The sequence below is a fragment of the Bufo gargarizans genome, chromosome 2, assembly GCF_014858855.1.
Source record: "Bufo gargarizans isolate SCDJY-AF-19 chromosome 2, ASM1485885v1, whole genome shotgun sequence".
Taxonomy (NCBI): Eukaryota; Metazoa; Chordata; class Amphibia; order Anura; family Bufonidae; genus Bufo; species Bufo gargarizans.
In genome coordinates, this window is record NC_058081.1 from 266,680,812 (window position 1) to 266,699,707 (window position 18,896).

Below are 18,896 nucleotides of genomic sequence, written 5' to 3' on the forward strand. Positions count from 1 at the left end.
TATTCCCAAGCCCGGCGATGCAGAGGTAAGTCCTTACCTGTGCCTGCACCGCGAGTCGCTCTGAAACACATGCGGTCACCGGGAGCAGGCAGTTCGGAGAACAGCCCGATGAAGGCCCCCCGGCGGCTGATCTCGGAACTGCCTGCTCCCGGTGACCGCATGTGTTTCAGAGCGACTCGCGGTGCAGGCACAGGTAAGGACTTACCTCTGCATCGCCGGGCTTGGGAATAAAGATGGCAGATCGCATGTGTTCGTCGGGGAACACTGCGAACTGGCCATCACTAGCTATCAGCATTTCATTTAGGCCTCTAGTTCAGTGCTCTTATTAAGAGAAACAAAATAAGAGTATTGCAGCTTTGATGTCTTTTAATGGCTAATAGAAGTAATGCTGTTACATAGCGAGCTTTCCAGACATCATCAGGTGTACTACAAGAATATATGAAGGGACAGCAATATATATACAATAAGAACAGAGACATGGGGGGGGGGGGGGGGAATGAATAGACATTTGAAAAACAACAGAACAGCATATCAAAGATCTTGAGAATGAGTCCTTATTTTATATCAGATAAGGGGTGTGAAAGTTTTATGGTCTCTAAATTGATGTTATCTCAGAGACCTGGTGCCCCGACTATGTCTATAGAAGACTCTTTAGATCTTGTAGTGTGTAGTTTGTATTCCCAAATTCTTCTAGCTCTTTAGGATTTGAAGTTACCTTTTAATATGAGAACTTTCATGTGTTCTTCATTGTGTCCTGGGCTACAGAAATACTTAGCCACATGAAAGTGTAGCTTCTTCTCTTTAATTGTGTGGCGGTGGGACCTCATCCTTGCATGGAGTTTCTGTCCTGTATCTCCAATGTAGAGGCCTCCAACAAGACATTTAGTGCAGAGAATCAGATAAACAACATTAGATGTAGAACATGTGAATGTCCCAGGGATCTTATAGTCCTGCTGTGTGTTGGGTATCCAGATCTTATCTGTTGTCATTATATGGGAACAGGTTTTGCATCTTCTTATATTACAGGGATGGGTTCCTTTTTCTGTGGTACCTGGCCTTGAACTTGATCTGATCAGAATATTCCTTACATTTGGAGGTTGTCGGTAAGCTAGTAAGGCTAGTAAGTAATTTAGGCCTCTTGCACACAAACGTATTTTCTTTCCGTGCCCATTCCGGTTTTTTTTTGCAGACCATATACGGAATCATTTATTTCAATGGGTCCACAAAAAAAAACCACGGAAGTTAGGCCTCCTGCACACAAATGTTTTTGTTTCATTCCGTGCATTGGGGACAGCAAATTGCGGTCCCCAATGCATGGGCAACCTCCGTGCAGCCGCCGGGATGGATCCTCCAGACCCATTCAACTTGAATGGGTCGGCATCCGTCAGTTCCGTAAAAAGATAGAGAAAGTTCTATCATTTTGAGGAAAGGAAGTACGGAACGGAACCCCACAGAAGCACTCCGTAGTGCTTCTGTAGTGTTCCGTGCTTCCGTTCCGCATTTCCGGATTTGCGTACCCATTCAAGTCAAACGGAATGCACACGGAACAGTGCCTGTGTATTGCGGATCCGCATATGCGGTCCGCAATACGGCAACGGGACACCTACGGTCGTGTGTAGGAGGCCTTAATCCGTGTGCATTCTGTTTCTGTATTTCCGTTCCGTGTGTCCTATGTCCTATTCTTGTCCGCATTAGGCCACACGACTGTATGGTTTTGCGGTCTGTTTTACGGATCAGTTTCTTTAGTTTTTTTTTGTTTCAGAAGTATTTCCGCTCCGCCATTCCGTTTTTCCGTTTGGTTTCCGTTTGTGATCCGTTTAACGGAAATGGAAGCATACAATAATGTTTAAACAGTAAGTACATAAAAAGAATTGGGCTGGGCATAACATTTTCAATAGATGGTTCCGCATAAAACGGAATGGATACGGAAGACATACGGATGCATTCCGTATGCATTGTGGTTTTTTTTGTGGAACTATTGACTTGAATGGAGCCACGGATCGTTATTTGCGGGCAATAATAGGACAAGTTCTATCTTTCAGCGGAACGAAAATACGGAAACGGAATGCATACGGATCACATTCTGTTTTTTTGGCGGAACCATTCAAATGAATGGTTTTGCATACGGACTGCAGACAGAATCCGCAAAAACCGAACGGAAACGGAAGAGGACTTTCGGACAAGGACAGTACTTTTGTTTTAGGGGCCAGCTGTTCCATTCCGCAAAATAGGGAATGCACATGCAAATACATACCGGTCGTGTGCAAGAGGCCTCACAGCTAGGTCTATGCCAGCTTTACACCTCCCTTTGACTTATAAAATTCATCATGTCTAATGCTAGACTGTTTACTCATTAATCTCATTCCTAACTTATTCGCTTTCATTAGTTAAAGTGGATTTATTCATTACAAATGCTATTAAACCACTGATTAACAGCCTCGGAATCTAAGAATCAGCATAAAATGGATGTCTAGACTACTAAAGCTATTGTACAAACTTCTAGATTGTAAACGCTTAGGAGTAGTCCTCCTGTCCTTCCGTATTGGTCTCTTTTGTCATTTACCGTATTTGTTCATTTGACTGTTGTGTCTATGGGGCACATTTATCAAGCTTGCCTAGTTTTAGGTGTAAAATTGCAAAAGTGTTTTTCATTTTTGCTTTGTATTTATTAAAAGTCATACAGCAGTGGATGAATTAGATTAGGTGTATTGTTATTAGTCCGACCTCTGGTGGTTGGGTTTCAGTTAGACAGGTTCACATTTACTTAGGCCTCATTCACACATACGTGGACCACGGTCCGTGAAAACCAGTCCTGCCGAGTGCATGAGCGCACGGCGTCACTCATATGATCTATATGAGTATATTACTGTACAGCGGCGGTGGCACGAAGCGCACGGTGTCATGGCAACCAATGACGGCAGGCCACGTTTTCACGGACCGTGGTCAACGTATGTGTGACTGAAGCCTTAGACTGGTCTAATTTATTTGTGCATGAAAAAAGCTGCATCGTTGTGGAGAAAAGTCACATGTCTCCCGGAAATTGCAACTTCACCACTGAACACAGATGAAGAAAAGTATGCCAGCCCTGGAGTGGAGTCGGAATTTGACTGTTTATGCACTGGGCAAAATAGTTTGGAAAAGTTAGAAAATGACTGAATTAGGCTACATGCACACGAACGTTGTTTGTTTCCGTGTCCATTCAGTTTTTTTTTTTTGCGGATAGGATGCAGACCCATTTATTTCAATAGGTCAGAAAAAAAAATGCGGACAGCACACCGTGTGCTGTCCACATCAGTATGTCCGTTCCGTAGCCCAGCAAAAAAAATAGAACATGTCGTATTCTTGTCCGTTTTAGGCATTGTTACAATGGATCCGCAAAAATTTGCGGACCGCAAAACACATACGGTCGTGTGCATGTCGCCTTAGTCTTACAAAGCAAAATAGGCTAACGAGGAGCAAAGGCCTCCAAAACAGGCGCAATTTCAGTAGTAAATGTGGCTAAAAAAACAAGACTCTCTAAAAGTGGATTTTTTTTTTTTACTATTAAAAGCACAAACACTTTAGTAGGTGCCCCTATATGTTTTATGCTATGCATTCACCGCGTATTAGTGCTACATATAAAAAGTAGTCCTATTAGGAATTATTTTGAATTTGATTGTGCTAGAAATATAGTTTAATAACTTAAGGATCATTTTTATAATAAATAATCCTTTTATCATTTGATGATTTGCATTTTTTGAAGTGCGCCTTTGATAAATGTAGTATACTCTGTGCATTCACTGCCTGCTAATATAACCTTGTACCAGAACGTCCCTTTTCATTTTGTTTCTCCATAAATAAGTTGTATTTATGGAAAGCAAACCCTCTTGAAGATAAAGGTGGTTGAGTTCTCCACCTGGTGCAGTGAACGCTACCCGAGAACTCATTCCAGGCAGTTTATTCAGCTTTTGACTTGTCAGTGTTTACATGTCAACGGAAGAGCTGGAGCTGTGTAACTAGTGTACACATGGAAAGTTCATGGTCCAGACCAGCGCTGGCAACGTAACAGTGGAAAGCCTTGACAAGTACACTTCTCAGGTCATCAGCTGAGTCAGCTGCTGCAATATTGTTGCTATTCAACTGCATTAACTTGTGAATAACTTCAGTAGTGATCATTTTATAATCGACAAAATTGTACAAAAGTCCAGTTAGATGACCTGTAACTTTCAATTAGTTTTAGTTTCTCTTTTTTTATGATGCTTTAAGTTGTCCAGGTACTCTCTGTTCTGCAATGATGAGGGGTAATCACCACAAAACAGCTGTCTGCAGATGAGATGCTGGCTTATTTATTATCCAAGTCATGTCTCAAGGCCTATTTAAAGGGTGGAACATTGACTTATAGGATAGCTGCCTCACATCTAGTGGCATTAGATGCAGAGCTTGTTAAAGAGGACCTTTCACCTGTAAAAACAATGTGAACTAAATATGCTGACATGTAGAGCTGAGCCCGAGGATCTCACTGCACTTACTATTATCCCCGGGCGCCGCTCCGTTCTCCCGTTATACCCTCCGGTATGTTCACTCTCTAAGTTATAGTAGGCGGAGTCTGCCCTTCTCCTGTGGGCGTCTCCTCCTCCTAGGCTGTAGTGCTGGCCAATCGCAGCGCACAGCTCACAGCCTGGGAGTTTTTTTTCTCCCAGGCTGTGAGCTGTGCGCTGCGATTGGCCAGCGCTGCAGCCTAGGAGAAGCAGATGCCCACAGGACAGGGGCAGACTCCGCCTACTATAACTTACAGAGCGAAGATACCGGAGGGCATAACGGGAGAACGGAGCGGCGCCCGGGGATAATAGTAAGTGCAGTGAGATCCCTGGGCGCCGCTCTACATGTCAGCATACTTAGTTCACATTGTTTTTACAAGTGAAAGGTCCTCTTTAAGAGCTAATTTGCATCCGCTCTTCCCAGAATTTCAGAGGAGCATGTATGGCCTATAAGTCTCCTCACACCGACTAAGGCGTTGTCTCCCCAAGGAGAGATAGTACCCACCAAATCTCGACTTAGGCCTCTTACCCAGTTAAGCCACTACTCTCTGCTCTGTACTGAAGAAAGATGAAGCACAGAGTTTTCTCTAGCAGTGATCATAGAGAGATAACAGCCAGAGGCAAAAAGATAGTTTCTCAGTTTACAGTACTATTGTACAGGGAAGAGATTATCTCCAAAGTGATCTCATTAGAATAATAATGTTAAACTGGGACCAGCAGGTGAGCTCCTTCTCAGGCAGCGCCACCAGCATCCTGTTACTGGGGCAACAAGGCCGTCCTAACGTGACTTCCTGGTATCAACCCCTGGCTTGATATTGTTTCGGGTTATTATTCTCTGATTTTGTCTTGTCTGTTGCTACTGGTATGGACTATGGCGCAATTTGGTTACTGATTTGCATTTCATGACTATGCGTTTTGGTCTCTCCTGGTCTGACCCGGCTTTTCTGTTTCTGATTTGGTACTAGTCAGCTTGGGCCAATCTGTCACTAGTGTTTCCATCTCTCCCTTCCTGTATAGGAGGGATTGTCGACCAGTTGTGGGCCATCATCTAGGATGGATTGTGCAAGTAGGTAGGGACAATGGTTGAGGTAGCTCAAGATGTCAATAGTCCCTACCGTAACAAGTAGGTAGAACACTTGTCTAGCCAGAGGAATGTATCTGAATATTACACATCCCTCACACTGTCCAGCACTGGGCAATAAGTGGTACAGAGAAGACAGATATTTTACAACATATTTAACAGTTTAAATGTATGTTTGAAGAATGTAGTATAGCTAAAAGGTGACAATCATTCCGTTTTTAAATGTGTTACCAGTCGGCATGTCAGTGATCACATTTTACTTCCTAGGGAAAAATGTTCCAAAAATACATCTGATGACATAAATTGTCTGGACATTCAGAAATCTTATTGATTTTAAGACAAGTGGTGCCCTCAGAAACAAGCACATTGTTTGGCACAGTGCGAGAGCATGCTGCGTTGTCAGTAGAAAGTATATGCCAGCTTATTTACAGTACATGGCCTCATGCACACGACAGTATGTATTTTGCGGTCCACAAAAAACGGATCCGCAAAAAATACGGATGACATCCGTGTGCATTCTGTATTTTGTGGAACGGAACACCTGGCCCCTAATTGAACAGTCCCATCCTTGTCCATAATGCGGACAATAATAGGACATGTTCTATTTTTTTGCGGAACGGAAATACTGACATACGGAAGCGGAATGCACACGGAGTGACTTCAGTATTTTTGGCGGACCCATTGAAATGAATAGTTCCATATACGGTCCGCCAAAAAAATGGAATGGACACGGAAAGAAAATATGTTCGTGTGCATAAGGATTCAGAAAGATATCCAATATGCTTCAGCCTTCTCTACTTCAAAACCACCTCATATGGTCTACAATTGTCACCTTTTCGTTTAGGTTTAAGGATGTGGGGTAATGCTCACAAGGTGCTTTCTGTGAGTCAGCATAATTATATTTATTGCATAAAATTCTTATTTTCTCTTGTATCAATAAAATAGCCATTGATAATTTTTGTAAAAAAGACATTATAACTATTTATACATTATGGTGGCTCAGTGATTAGCACTGGTGCCTTGCAGCGCTGGGGTCCTGGAATCGAATCTGACCAAGGACAATATTTGCATGGAGTTTGTATGAGAACGGCCATAGGAGGAGGAGAAGATGTATCTGCTCCTCACCGAGTAAGGACCTTCAGTGGGAGGAGCTCCAGGGCTGCTTCTATAAAGTGCAGCAGTTGTGAGTAGCCCTAGGTCTAATGAAAACATTCAGTACTGCTCTGGGGCCCCTTCTGAGCTCGGCCTCCGAAGCAGTCGCTTCCCCTGCTTCCCTGATAGCTGAGCCACTGTGTACCCTGTATATGGTGTATTTATGTATGTATATGTGAACGTGTGTCATGGCGCTGCGTGTCCGCCGCTGAGTAGGGAACCTGTTGTTAAAAATTTGAATCCCACCCCTGGTAGTGAGGCTGGTGCAAATGAGCGCCAATAGATATGTTATCATCCTCTGGCGCTTGCACTGCCCACAGGCTTTTTGAGTGTAGTTTTCCCTAAGAGTGTATGACTGCTTTCTCTGTCCTAGAGAAACTGTAAGACTCTTCAGTGTCACCTCCAGTGACCTCAACCTACATTTCACAACTCAGTCCATTTTTCTCCTGATATATTGTGTTGTGTTTCAACCATTCACACACTTTTTTTCAGCATTGTTGATTGCAGGCAAAACTAAATCCCATTGCATTTTGCAAGCATATTGGAGGATTTTTTTTTTTAACATTTGGGCTACATTTGAAACCCTACAGAGATGCCTATAGGTAAAAGAGCCAGAAAAAAACAGCATGCCTAGAGCATGCATTTTAAGGAAAAAATGCCACGTGCTACAAAACACGAAAAAATAAAATATAATGCTGTGCATGTAGGCTTTACAGTATTTTACTATAGACTTTAAAGTCACATCTGGCTGGAGCCTTTTTGAACGAGAAGAAAACACATTTGAAAAGCTATGTATTTGAATCCAGCATTAAAGGAGTTCTGTCACTAGTAACCACCCTATAAAACTGTTTGCATAGACACATAGCTGTGGTTCACCTGATCAAAACGCTGTTCTTCTTTTGTTGGTCCGATGCCCCATTCCCAAGTTATGATCATTTTTCCTTTGGTGCAACAAGGGTGTCACCATTGCTCTTGTTACACCCAAGCTCCACTCATTTCTGTGGCCAGTCCCTCCCTGGCTGCTTTGCCACTGCCTGGCCCTGTCAATCAAAGCAGAGAGGGAGGGGTTTGCCAAAGAAATAAGTGGAGCTTGGTGGGTAACAAGAGCAATGGTGATGCCCTCATTGCACCAAAGATCTAATGTGCATATTAAGAAAAAGTATTAGAACTTGGGAACTCAGCCTTGGATCAACAAAAGAGAAATGGCTTTTTAATCAGGTGAACCACAGCCATGGGTCTATGGAAACAGCTGAACACGGAGGTCACTAGTGACAGATTCACTTTATGCCAATGTTACCATGCTGCAGTCAGACGTGGTTTAAAACATACCATGCTGATTTTCTATATCCAGAAAACAATGTTTATTCTATCTACACCTTAGGGTGCAAAGTGCCCAACAGAGCTTTTCTAAGCCTTCTAAGGGTCCATTTACACGTCTGTATGTGTTTTGCGGATCAGCAAACTGCGGATCCGCAAAACACGGACACCGGCAATGTGCATTATGCATTTTGCGGACCGCACATGGCCGGCACTCTCATAGAAAATGCCTTTCCTTGTCCGCAATTGCGGACAAGAATAGGACATGTTCTATTTTTTGGCGAACGGAAGTGCGGATGCGGACAGCACATTCCGGACCCATTGAAAATTAATGGGTCCGTACCTGTTCCGCAAAATTGCAGAAAGGATGCGGACCCATTTTGTGGACGTGTGAATGGACCCTAAGAGCCCGAGCCAGAATATTCAGTGAGCCTAAGCCTGCCCAATCACAGAGCTCGTTACCTCCCCCCATGTGCTCCTAACTGCCTGTGATGTCACCGATGCCCTCCCACCTTTACTGGTCACACCGCCTCCCCGCTCTCTGCCTTGGCCTGCTCATCACAGTGTATAGTAAGGGCACCGGCCTCACTATACGTGCTGTACATGCGCAGCGCCGCTGATATCTTCACTGTGAGGCTGCAGCGCTCCCACAGTGAAGATACCAGAGGAGCTGCGCATGTGCATTAAGTATAATGAGGCCGGTGCCCTTACTATACACTGTGATGAGCAGGCCAAGGCAGAGAGCGGGGAGGCGGTGTGACCAGTGAGGTTGCAGGCAGTTATAAGGAGAAACCCTTTCACAGATAAACTCTATATATTGATTTCTACAGCACTAAATATTATAAAACACCCACTATTAAAATAATGGACCTGCCATCATTCCACATCACCCTTGTAATCATGAGCACTGGCTAGTAAGCCCTGAAAGATTGTTGAGAAGAAAGTTGTTTTAATGTAATTACTGTGACAGCAACGCCAAGATCCGCATGTTAATAGAAGAATTCATTAGAGAATAGTCTTATTAACCTTACTATTTATTCCCAGCTGCACAGTAAATGTCATAGTAAACCATGGCAATATGAACCAGTATTGTACAAATGCCAGTTTGTCTTCTGTCGACACGAAGGCTGTTATTTCTGCCGTTTGTAATGACATTTGCTTCAGCTAGTGTACTCAGACTAGACGACTGGAAGCTGCATTTTACGTATTTCGAGTGGCGCTATGGGCTAACAGTATTTCTAGTACAACTAATTATCTCTATACTGTATCTTGCACTTTTGCATTGAGTGCAGAAGATCACCAGGAGATCCAGCAATATAGAAAGACCAAGTGTCACCAAAAAAATGGGGGACACTTATGAAGACCGGTGATTTAAATGCTGGTCTTTGTCCTTCGTGCGCTGGTGGTTCACCTGCCTAAATTATGTACAGGTGACGGTGATAGGGAGAGAGCAGGAGCGAAAGGACATATCCCCTGAGCTGTGATAGGGAGAGAGCTGCAGCAGAAAGGGCACTTCCCCTGAGCTGTGATAGGGAGAGAGCTGCAGAAGAAAGGGCACTTCCCCTGAGCTGTGATAGGGAAAGAGCTGTAGCAGAAAGGGGACATCCCCTGAGCTGTGATGGGGAGAGAGCTGCAGCAGAAAGGGCACTTCCCCTGAGCTGTGATGGGGAGAGAGCTGCAGCAGAAAGGGCACTTCCCCTGTGCTGTGATAGGGAGATATGTGCAGCAGAAAGGGCACATCCCCTGAGCTGTGATAGGGAGATATATGCAGCAGAAAGAGCACATGCCCTGAGCTGTGATAGGGAGAGAGCTGCAGCAGAAAGGGCACCTCCCTTGAGCTGTGATAGGGAGATATGTGCAGCAGAACGGACAGGGAGAGATACAATAGAAAGGCACTTCCGATCTGTGACAGGGAGAGATACAGTAGAAAGGACACACCTCCTGAGCTGCCAGTCTGAAATAAAACTAGCAGAGCAACTGGAGCAATGACTGGGGATATCTCTGGATCTATGTGAGGCACATTAATTGTCACGGGTAGAGTCACGGGAATCAAGATAGAGTGGAGGTGCACCCCCTGAGCTACCACCCGGTCCCCTGTCCCTGCCTACTTGCACCACCCGCCCTAGGTGACGGAGCGCAACTGGGCGACAGTCCCTAACCTACTAAGTGCAAGCAGAGAGAAAGAGACAGCAGGGAAGAGGACAGCCACTTAGAAGTTACAATAAGCGGACAAGAGGTAGAACAAAAACGGAAGGCGAGGCGGGTCAACTAGCCGAGGTCAGTCCAGGAGGTCACGTCAGAACAAGGGAAGAGGCAAAGACAAATCCGTAAACAAGCCGAGGTCAAAATCCAAGAGGTAGCGTCAAGGTACAGGGAGCAGGCAGGAGAGGTGTCAAGAGGCGGATCAAGGTTCAATTCCAGAGGTAGCTTAATAACAATAAAGTACACAGCCTATAGGATGAAAATCACAGGCAACCTGTAGCCAGCAGGCCGCCTGTATTTATAGTGGGGAGTGGCCAGCATCACATGACCGACAGACAGACAAGTTGAGCACCGAGTAATCAGCTCGGCGCTCAAGGCAGACCTAGGAGCAGGGAGCCTCCCAGCTAGGAAAGCTGCCCTGGGAACGAGGCCAAACACAGATCCCCGCTCCCGAAGCTAAGCAGCAGGTCTGCGGCTGATGGGAGACCGAGTGGGCCTTCGGCACCCTGCTACATTGATCCTGGGGTTACTCCTTTAAGAAAGGGCTACAGAGCATGTCTGTATAGCCAGGGGCGTAACTAGAAGTGACTGGGCCCCACAGCAAATATTTGTAAGGGCCCCCTCAGCACGCTTCGCATCTCCCTCCTCCTGTGTAAACCCCACTCCTTTGGCACAGTGTAGCGGTATACTGTATATTGTGTAGCGGTATATTGTGTGGCACAGTGTAGAGGTATATTGTGAGGCACAGTGTAGAGGTATACTGTATATTGTGAGGCATAGTGTAGAGGTATACTGTATATTGTGTGGCACAGTGTAGAGGTATATTGTGAGGCACAGTGTAGCGGTATACTGTATATTGTGGGGCACAGTGTAGAGGTATACTGTATATTGTGTGGCACAGTGTAGCGGTATACTGTATATTGTGGGGCACAGTGTAGCAGTATACTGTACATTGTGGGGCACAATATAGAGGTATACTGTACATTGTGGGGCACAGTGTAGGCTATATGTGTATAACATAAACATATTTCATATGAACACTTACAATTTCTTGGCTTGGCCCTTGGGGATCTCGGACACCACTTCCACACTTTGGCCGGGGGCTCGGCGGAGCTGATGTTGTGTTTTATCCTAATGAGAAAGATTTCATAATAAGGATTTGGAGAAGGGGCAGAGGGGTCACAGAGCAGGGAGAGGCTGGTGCTGCTACTAGGGGGTCATACCATGGGGGAGTAATAAAGCCCACCATAATGCCCACCCAGTTGTAATAATTCTCCTTATAATACCCCCTTGTAATGCCCCCAGTTGAGCTAATGTCCCCATAGTGCCCCCATAATGTGCCAGTATAAAATACCCCTATATAGTGCCCCCAGTAAATTCCCCCATAGTGCTCCTCTCCCCCTTCCTGCTAGTGCCCCCCATAATGTACCAGTATAAAATGCCCCATATATAGTGCCCCAGTAGATGCCCCTCAGTGTCCGGCCTCTGATAGGCTGCCGGCCTAGTGTCCCCCATAATGCCCCCCAATAATGTGCTAGTAAGTGTCCCCATAGATGCCCCCCCATCATGTGCCAGTATCAAGTGCCTCCCCCCCCACATGTCCCAGTATTATAGTGCCATCTCCCCCCATGTGCCAGTATCAAGTGCCTCTCTCCTTCCCACCCCCCATGTGCCAGTATCATAGTGCCAAACCCCCCCATGTGCCAGTATCAAGTGCCTCTCTCTTCCCCCCCATGTCCCATTATCATAGTGCCATCTCCCCCCCAAAAAAGTGCCAGTATTAAGTGCCTCTCCCCCCCATGTGCCAGTATCATAGTGCCAACCCCCCCCCCCACATGCCAGTATCAAGTGCCTCTCTCCTCCCCCCCCATGTCCCAGTATCATAGTGCCATCTCCCCCCCCCACAAAAAAAGTGCCAATATCAAGTGCCTCTCTCCCTCCCCATGTGCCAGTATCAGGTTCCTCTCTTCCCCCCCCCCCATGTGCCAGTATCAAGTGCCAACCCCCCCTCTCCCCTCCAGGTGCCAGTATCAGGTGCCTCCCCCCCCCCCATGTCCCAGTATCATAGTGCCATCTCCCCCCCCCCACACAAAAAAAGTGCCAGTATCAAGTGCCTCTCTCCCTCCCCCCCCACCCCATATGCCAGTATCAGGTGCCAAACCCTCTCCCCCCCCCATGTGCCAGTATCAGGTGCCAACCCCCCCTCCCCCCCAGGTGCCAGTATCAGGTGCCACTCAACCCCCCATATGCCAGTATCAGGTGCCACTCTCCCTCCCCCCCCATATGCCAGTATCAGGTGCCAACCCCTCTCCCCCCCATGTGCCAGTATCAGGTGCCTCTTCCCCCCCCCCAATGTGCCAGTATCAGGTGCCAACCCCCCTCCCCCCCAGGTGCCAGTATCAGGTGCCAACCCCCCTCCCCCATGTGCCAGTATCAGGTGCCACTGCCAGTATCAGGTGCCTCCCGCTCCCCCATGGCAGTAACAGTCGGGTATTAAAAAAATAATAATAAACACTTCTACTTACCTCCATGTCAGCGATGCGATGCAGCCTCTTCCTGTGTCCCGCCCTGTATGTCCTTATATGGAGTCAGTGCTTGTATTTGAGAAAAGCTTCTGCTGGGATTCGAACCCACGACCTTCTGCTTCAGAGGCAAAGCAGCTAACCACTAGACCATACCAGCTGCCTTGTGGCTGACAGAAAAAATATGAGACTTCTACTGTTATAGCTGGCTAAGTGTACATCTTTACACATGACAGCTGCTCATATATAGAGATATAGCAGAGCTGAATGTGCTGAGACAGCTGTCATATACAGATATAGCAGTATCTCAGATATATCTCTATATGACAGCTGTTCCAGCACACTCAGCTCTGCTATATCTCTATATATGATAGCTGCCCCAGCAAACCCAGCTCTGCTACATCTATGCATATGACAGCTGCCCAAACACACCCAGCACTGCTATATCTCTATATGACAGCTGTCCCAGCACACTTAGCTCTGCTATATCTTTAGATATGATAGCTGCTCCAGCACACCCAGCTCTGCTACATCTATATATCTCTAAGTATTGCTATACAGTAGATAGATATATAGAGATATAGCAGAGCTGAGTGTGCTGGGGCAGCTGTCATGTGTATAGATGTAGCAGAGCTGGCTGTGTTTCGGCAGCTGTCATGTGTATAGATGTAGTAGAGCTGGGTTTGCTGGGGCAGTTGTCATATATAGAGATATAGTAGAGCTGAGTGTGCTGGTGCAGCTGTCATGTGTATAGATGTAGCAGAGCTGGGTGTGTTTGGGCATCTGTCATGTATAGGTGTAGTAGAGCTGGGTTTGCTGGGGCAGCTGTCATATATAGAGATATAGCAGAGCTGAGTGTGCTGGTGCAGCTGTCATGTGTATAGATGTAGCAGAGCTGGGTGTGTTTAGGCATCTGTCATGTGTATAGATGTAGTAGAGCTGGGTTTGCTGGGGCAGCTGTCATATATAGAGATATAGCAGAGCTGAGTGTGCTGGGACAGCTGTCATATAGAGATATAGCAGTGCTGGTGTGTTGGGGGCAGCTGTCATGTGTATAGATGTAGCAGAGCTGGCTGTGTTTCAGCAGCTGTCATGTGTATAGATGTAGTAGAGCTGGGTTTGCTGGGGCAGCTGTCATATATAGAGATATAGCAGAGCTGAGTGTGCTGGGACAGCTGTCATATAGAGATATAGCAGTGCTGGGTGTGTTGGGGGCAGCTGTCATGTGTATAGATGTAGCAGGGCTGACTGTGTTTCAGCAGCTGTCATGTGTATAGATGTAGTAGAGCTGGGTTTGCTGTGGCAGCTGTCATATATAGAGATATAGCAGAGCTGAGTGTGCAGGGACAGCTGTCATATACAGATATAGCAGTGCTAGGTGTGTTTGGGCAGCTGTCATGTGTATAGATGTATTTTTTTTTTTTTTTTTTTTTCCCCCAATCAGTTGTAATGCAGCCTTTATGGCTGTGAGGGTAAATGCTTTGCCACTGATTCACTGATAGATTGGAGGTTGTGGGTTCGAATCCCAGACCAGGAGACTTTAGCAGACAGTAAGATTAGATCACACAAGCGGCTGCTGTGAAGGGGCCCTGAACACGATATTTAACTAACTTGAAAATAAACTGTCACACACACTGCTGGGGCGCCGGGCCCCGAAGCAGCTGCTTCCCCGGTAGTTACGCCACTGTGTATAGCTGCTGCTGTGGAATCTACGTAATTCATTTCAGTTAGCGGTATTTTAGGCAGAATCAAATCAGGAAAGATAGTAAAATGATGTAGATTTGTTCTAAGGGTATAAGCAGCAAAACTGTAAAATGTACCTGTAACCATGCCAGGTACTTACCTGTACACAGATACAGAAGTCAACCTTATAAAAAAAAAAAAAAAAAACACAACAAACAAATATAATGGGCCAATCATTTTTTTTTTTATAGTTAATATTAAACTCAAGGAATTTTCTTATTTCAGCTCTTCATGGAGTACAGCGCCAACTGTAAATGCTGGACATATTACTACGAGGCAGGAATTTTATCAATTATTGCAGCAAGATGGTAGAACAGCAAGGCTCATTGTCATGTTTCTCCAGGACACCGTAAGTAACTTCAATAAAGGAGCAGTCTATGCAAAATGTATACACTTTGTTATGCACTGCCCCACCATGCCCTGCATACAGTGTTGCAATATGTCCGGATCTGTGCGTCCGCTCCGCACCGTTTTATATCTCGAGGATTGTGGACCCATTCAAGGTAATTGGTCCGCATCTGTGATATAGAGTGCACAGGGCCGGTGCCCGTATATTGCGGACCCCCTGTATGTGGGCCTCAGTGCAGGCACTGGGCACACACAGTCATGTGCATGAGCCCTTAAGCACAGATATAATTACAAGTTTATCTATACCGTATGCACTTGTTTTTGTTTTCTCAGTTTCATGTTTTTTTCCCATTTTTAGCTGAGCATTGATGACTTCACATACTACAGCACGTCATATGGTAATGAAAACCCACTGAATAATGTTCAGGTAAGTGTCTATAGGGTCTCTGTATATGACAATACTGGTAGTCCTATCTTTTACCTCTGTCCATTGTCACATAAGCCATGGCTGACAGCAGTAAGGGTACTTTCGCACTTGCGGCAGAGTATTCTGGCAGGCAGTTCCGTCGCCGGAACTGCCTGCCGGATCCGGCAATCCGGACGGAAACTGATGGCATTTGTCAGACGGGTCCAGATGCGGATCCGGGAAACCTTGGTACCGGATCCGTCATTAATACACCTCAATTGGAATTAATGCCGGATCCGGCATTCCCGCAAGTGTTCTGGAATTTTGGCCGGAGAAAATACCCCAGCATGCTGTGGTATTTTCTCCGGCCACATACCATAAAGGGACTGAAATGAAGACATCCTGATGCCTCCTGAACGGATTGGTCTCCATTCAGAATGCATTAGGATAAAACCGATCAGTTCTTTTCCGGTATTGAGCTCCTGTGACAGAACTCACACATCACTTGTGCGTTGCGTGAAAATTGCAGCATGTTCTATATTCTGCATTTTTCACGCAACGCAGGCCCCATAGAAATGAATGGGTCTGCGTGAAAATCGCAAGCATCCGCAAGCAAATGTGGATATGCTGCGATTTTCACGCATGGTTGCTAGGAGATGATAGGGATGAAAGCAACCCCGGACCCCATTAAAGTGTATTCATTTTATTATTTTCCCTTATAACATGGTTATAAGGTAAAATAATAGCATTCTTAATACAGAATGCTTACTAAAATGTGGCTTGAGGGGTTAAATAATAAATTTTTTTACTCACCTCATCCACTTGATCGCGCAGCCGGCATCGTCTTCTTTCTTCTTCTTTCAGGATCTTCTATCTTCATTCAGCAGGCCCTGCGCTGACGTCACCACGCTCACCACGTGGTGAGCGCGATTACGTCATCAAAGGTCCTTTTGCAGGTCCTGAAAGAAGAAGCAAGAAGACGATGCTGGCTGCGCGATCAAGTGGATGAGGTGAGTTAATAGTTTTTATTTTTTAACCCCTCAATCCACATTTTAGTAAGCATTCTGTATTAAGAATGCTATTATTTTCCTTTATAACCATGTTGTAAGGGAAAATAATAAAATGAATAGAACACCTAACCCAAACCCGAACTTCAGTGAAGAAGTCCGGGTTCGGGTCTTGGTACCACATTGAGTTTTTTCTCACGCGCGTGCAAAACACATTGTACTCGCGCGAAAAAAACAAAAACTGACTGCAATTGCATACCTACTCGCGCGGTTTTCCCGCAAAGCATACGCAACGCATCCGGAGCAAATCCGGAATGCCCGTGTGAAAGAGGTCTAAAGATGGCACCCTTTTGCGTGTACAGTGGGTGCCATAGCCACGGGGTTTCCCTAACAGCGTTCCCTGGCGCTGAGATGGCGGAAGCTGTTATGTTGCAGTGATAGCCTGGAGCCTCAAGCAGGCTCTGATACCTATCACTGGAATATTCCAATACAGGTTAGCAGGTGGCAGCACTATGTTGGAAAACAGTGAATGGCCTGTTCTGTGAAGGATATATACCCACACATGGCAATCTAATCCAGTTATAGTCACCTTAAAAGATTTTAAAAATCTAAAAAAATTTATAAAAAAAATATAAAAGATCACATCACCCCCCTTTCCCCAAAATCAAAATAAACAACAAAAAAAACATTATAGGCATCACTGGATCCCAAAATACCTGTAGTATATTTATCCCATACGCTGAATTTGCCATTTTTTGTTACTTCACCTGCCCCCAAAAAATTATGAAAAGTGATCAAAAAGTCCCACACACTTCAAAATGGTATCACTTAAAAAAAGAGACCTCATATAGCTCTGTACACATAACCACAAAAAAGTTAAAGGGGTCAGAATATGGTGATTAAAAGAAAAAAATAGGAAAAATTCTATCTGCCCTTAAAGGGGTTGTGTCATCTCACACATTGGGGCCAAATCGCTAAAACAGAGCCCAAAAAGAGGCCGAGAGCAGACTATGCATGCATGGCCACCCTCCATTTATTTCTATGGGATTTGCAAAAATAGTCGAGCGCTGGCTTTGCTATTTCCGTCAGTCCCCTAGAAGTTAATGAAGCGTTTGCGCGGTGGGCTTCCCATTCATTTTTATGGGACGTGACCTGTTAACTTCATTCTCTAGGTCAGTACGATTACAACAATACCACGTATGTTTTTCTTGCGTTTTAATGCTGGAAAAAAAAGTACCCTTAATCCTTTCGCGACCAGTACTGGAGCGATGGGTAAACATGGTGCCTACTCACGGATGCAGTGGGTGCCATGGCTGGCGGGTCTCCGCTGTTTCAAACAGCAGAGACCCGTGGCTAATGACCGCGACCAGCAATAATGCCGATTGCGGTCATTAAAGCCTTTAGATCCCATGATTAAGTGTGATCACAACATCTTAAAGCTAAAAAAAGGCTTCTTATCGACATCCTCTGCGGCCAAAGAGTGTGCCGGCAATTGGTTTCAATACACTGGGTCTCTCTGAAGAGGTGCAATTCTTATTTTGGCCAGCAGGCCAACATAAGAAATAAGCAATTCTAGTACCATTATGGATCTATATGAAACATAATGGTACAGAATAAAAAAAAAATTGTGAGTCTTGTAGCCTCAAACATGAGGTACAAAACCATAAAAAAAAGTTGTAAAAAATAAAAAATATATAAAAATTTAAATTTCTGTAGAATAAAAAAATAAATAGATAAATACAAAAAAATAGAAACATCATGGGCAGCACCGCATCCGAAAATGCCCGTAGTATTAAAATATGAAAATATTTTTCCAATAAGGCAAATGGCGTAACGGAAAAAAGTCAAAATGGCCGATTCCCCATTTTTTTTATCAATTCTCTTACCCCAAAAAATTGTGATCAAAAAGTCACTCACACTCCAAAATGGTATCAATAAAAACTACAGATTCTCCTGCAAAAAATTTCCCCCCCACAGATTTGCGTTTTTTTTTTCCAATTCCACCCCATTTTGATTTTTTTCCCCCGCTTTCCACTACATTGTATGGCATATTAAATGGTGGCATTATAAAATACAACTTGTCCTGCAAAAAATAAGCCCTTAGATGGATAGGTGACCGAAAAAATAAAAAAGTTATGGCTCAAGGAACATAGGGAGGAAAAATAAAAACGCAAAAAAAAAAATAAACTCCGGTACCCAAGGGGTTAAAATTAGTAGATATATTGGTCTCATTCAAGTCTTGTTTCTACCTCTGCAGTCTCACCCAGCGTCCCTCCCTGACTTTCTTCTGCTACTGCCATAATCCTTTTACATCACTATCTCATCTATCTAATTAATGTAAATGACCACTAGGATTATAATGTCTCTCAGGGAAGGTGGCCTCGCCTGTGTGCTGAGATAGTAGAGGCAGACCTTCAAGTTGCTGAGACCTACTGCAAAATCTATAACAGGACCCCTTACCTACCATGTGCCATTTATAACCCTGGTGCCAGTGTTTGGGCACCCATATATGCTATGAATGCTACCTCTGCACCCTCTATAGCTATACCCCTGGCTTGGTCTATTCTATTCTATGAACGCAGGGGCAAACATTTGGAAATT

General features: G+C 45.0%; 1 protein-coding gene across 1 annotated transcript in view; it reads left to right on the forward strand.

The window, feature by feature from the left end:
* The window catches only part of LOC122927929 (V-type proton ATPase subunit S1-like), a 91,197-nt gene that overhangs the window by 15,605 nt on the left and 56,696 nt on the right, over window positions 1-18,896 (forward strand). Inside the window, exons 2-3 of the mRNA XM_044280272.1 lie at window positions 14,760-14,883; window positions 15,241-15,309. Coding sequence (XP_044136207.1) covers window positions 14,760-14,883; window positions 15,241-15,309 — 193 coding nt within the window. The remainder of the gene's footprint in view (window positions 1-14,759; window positions 14,884-15,240; window positions 15,310-18,896) is intronic.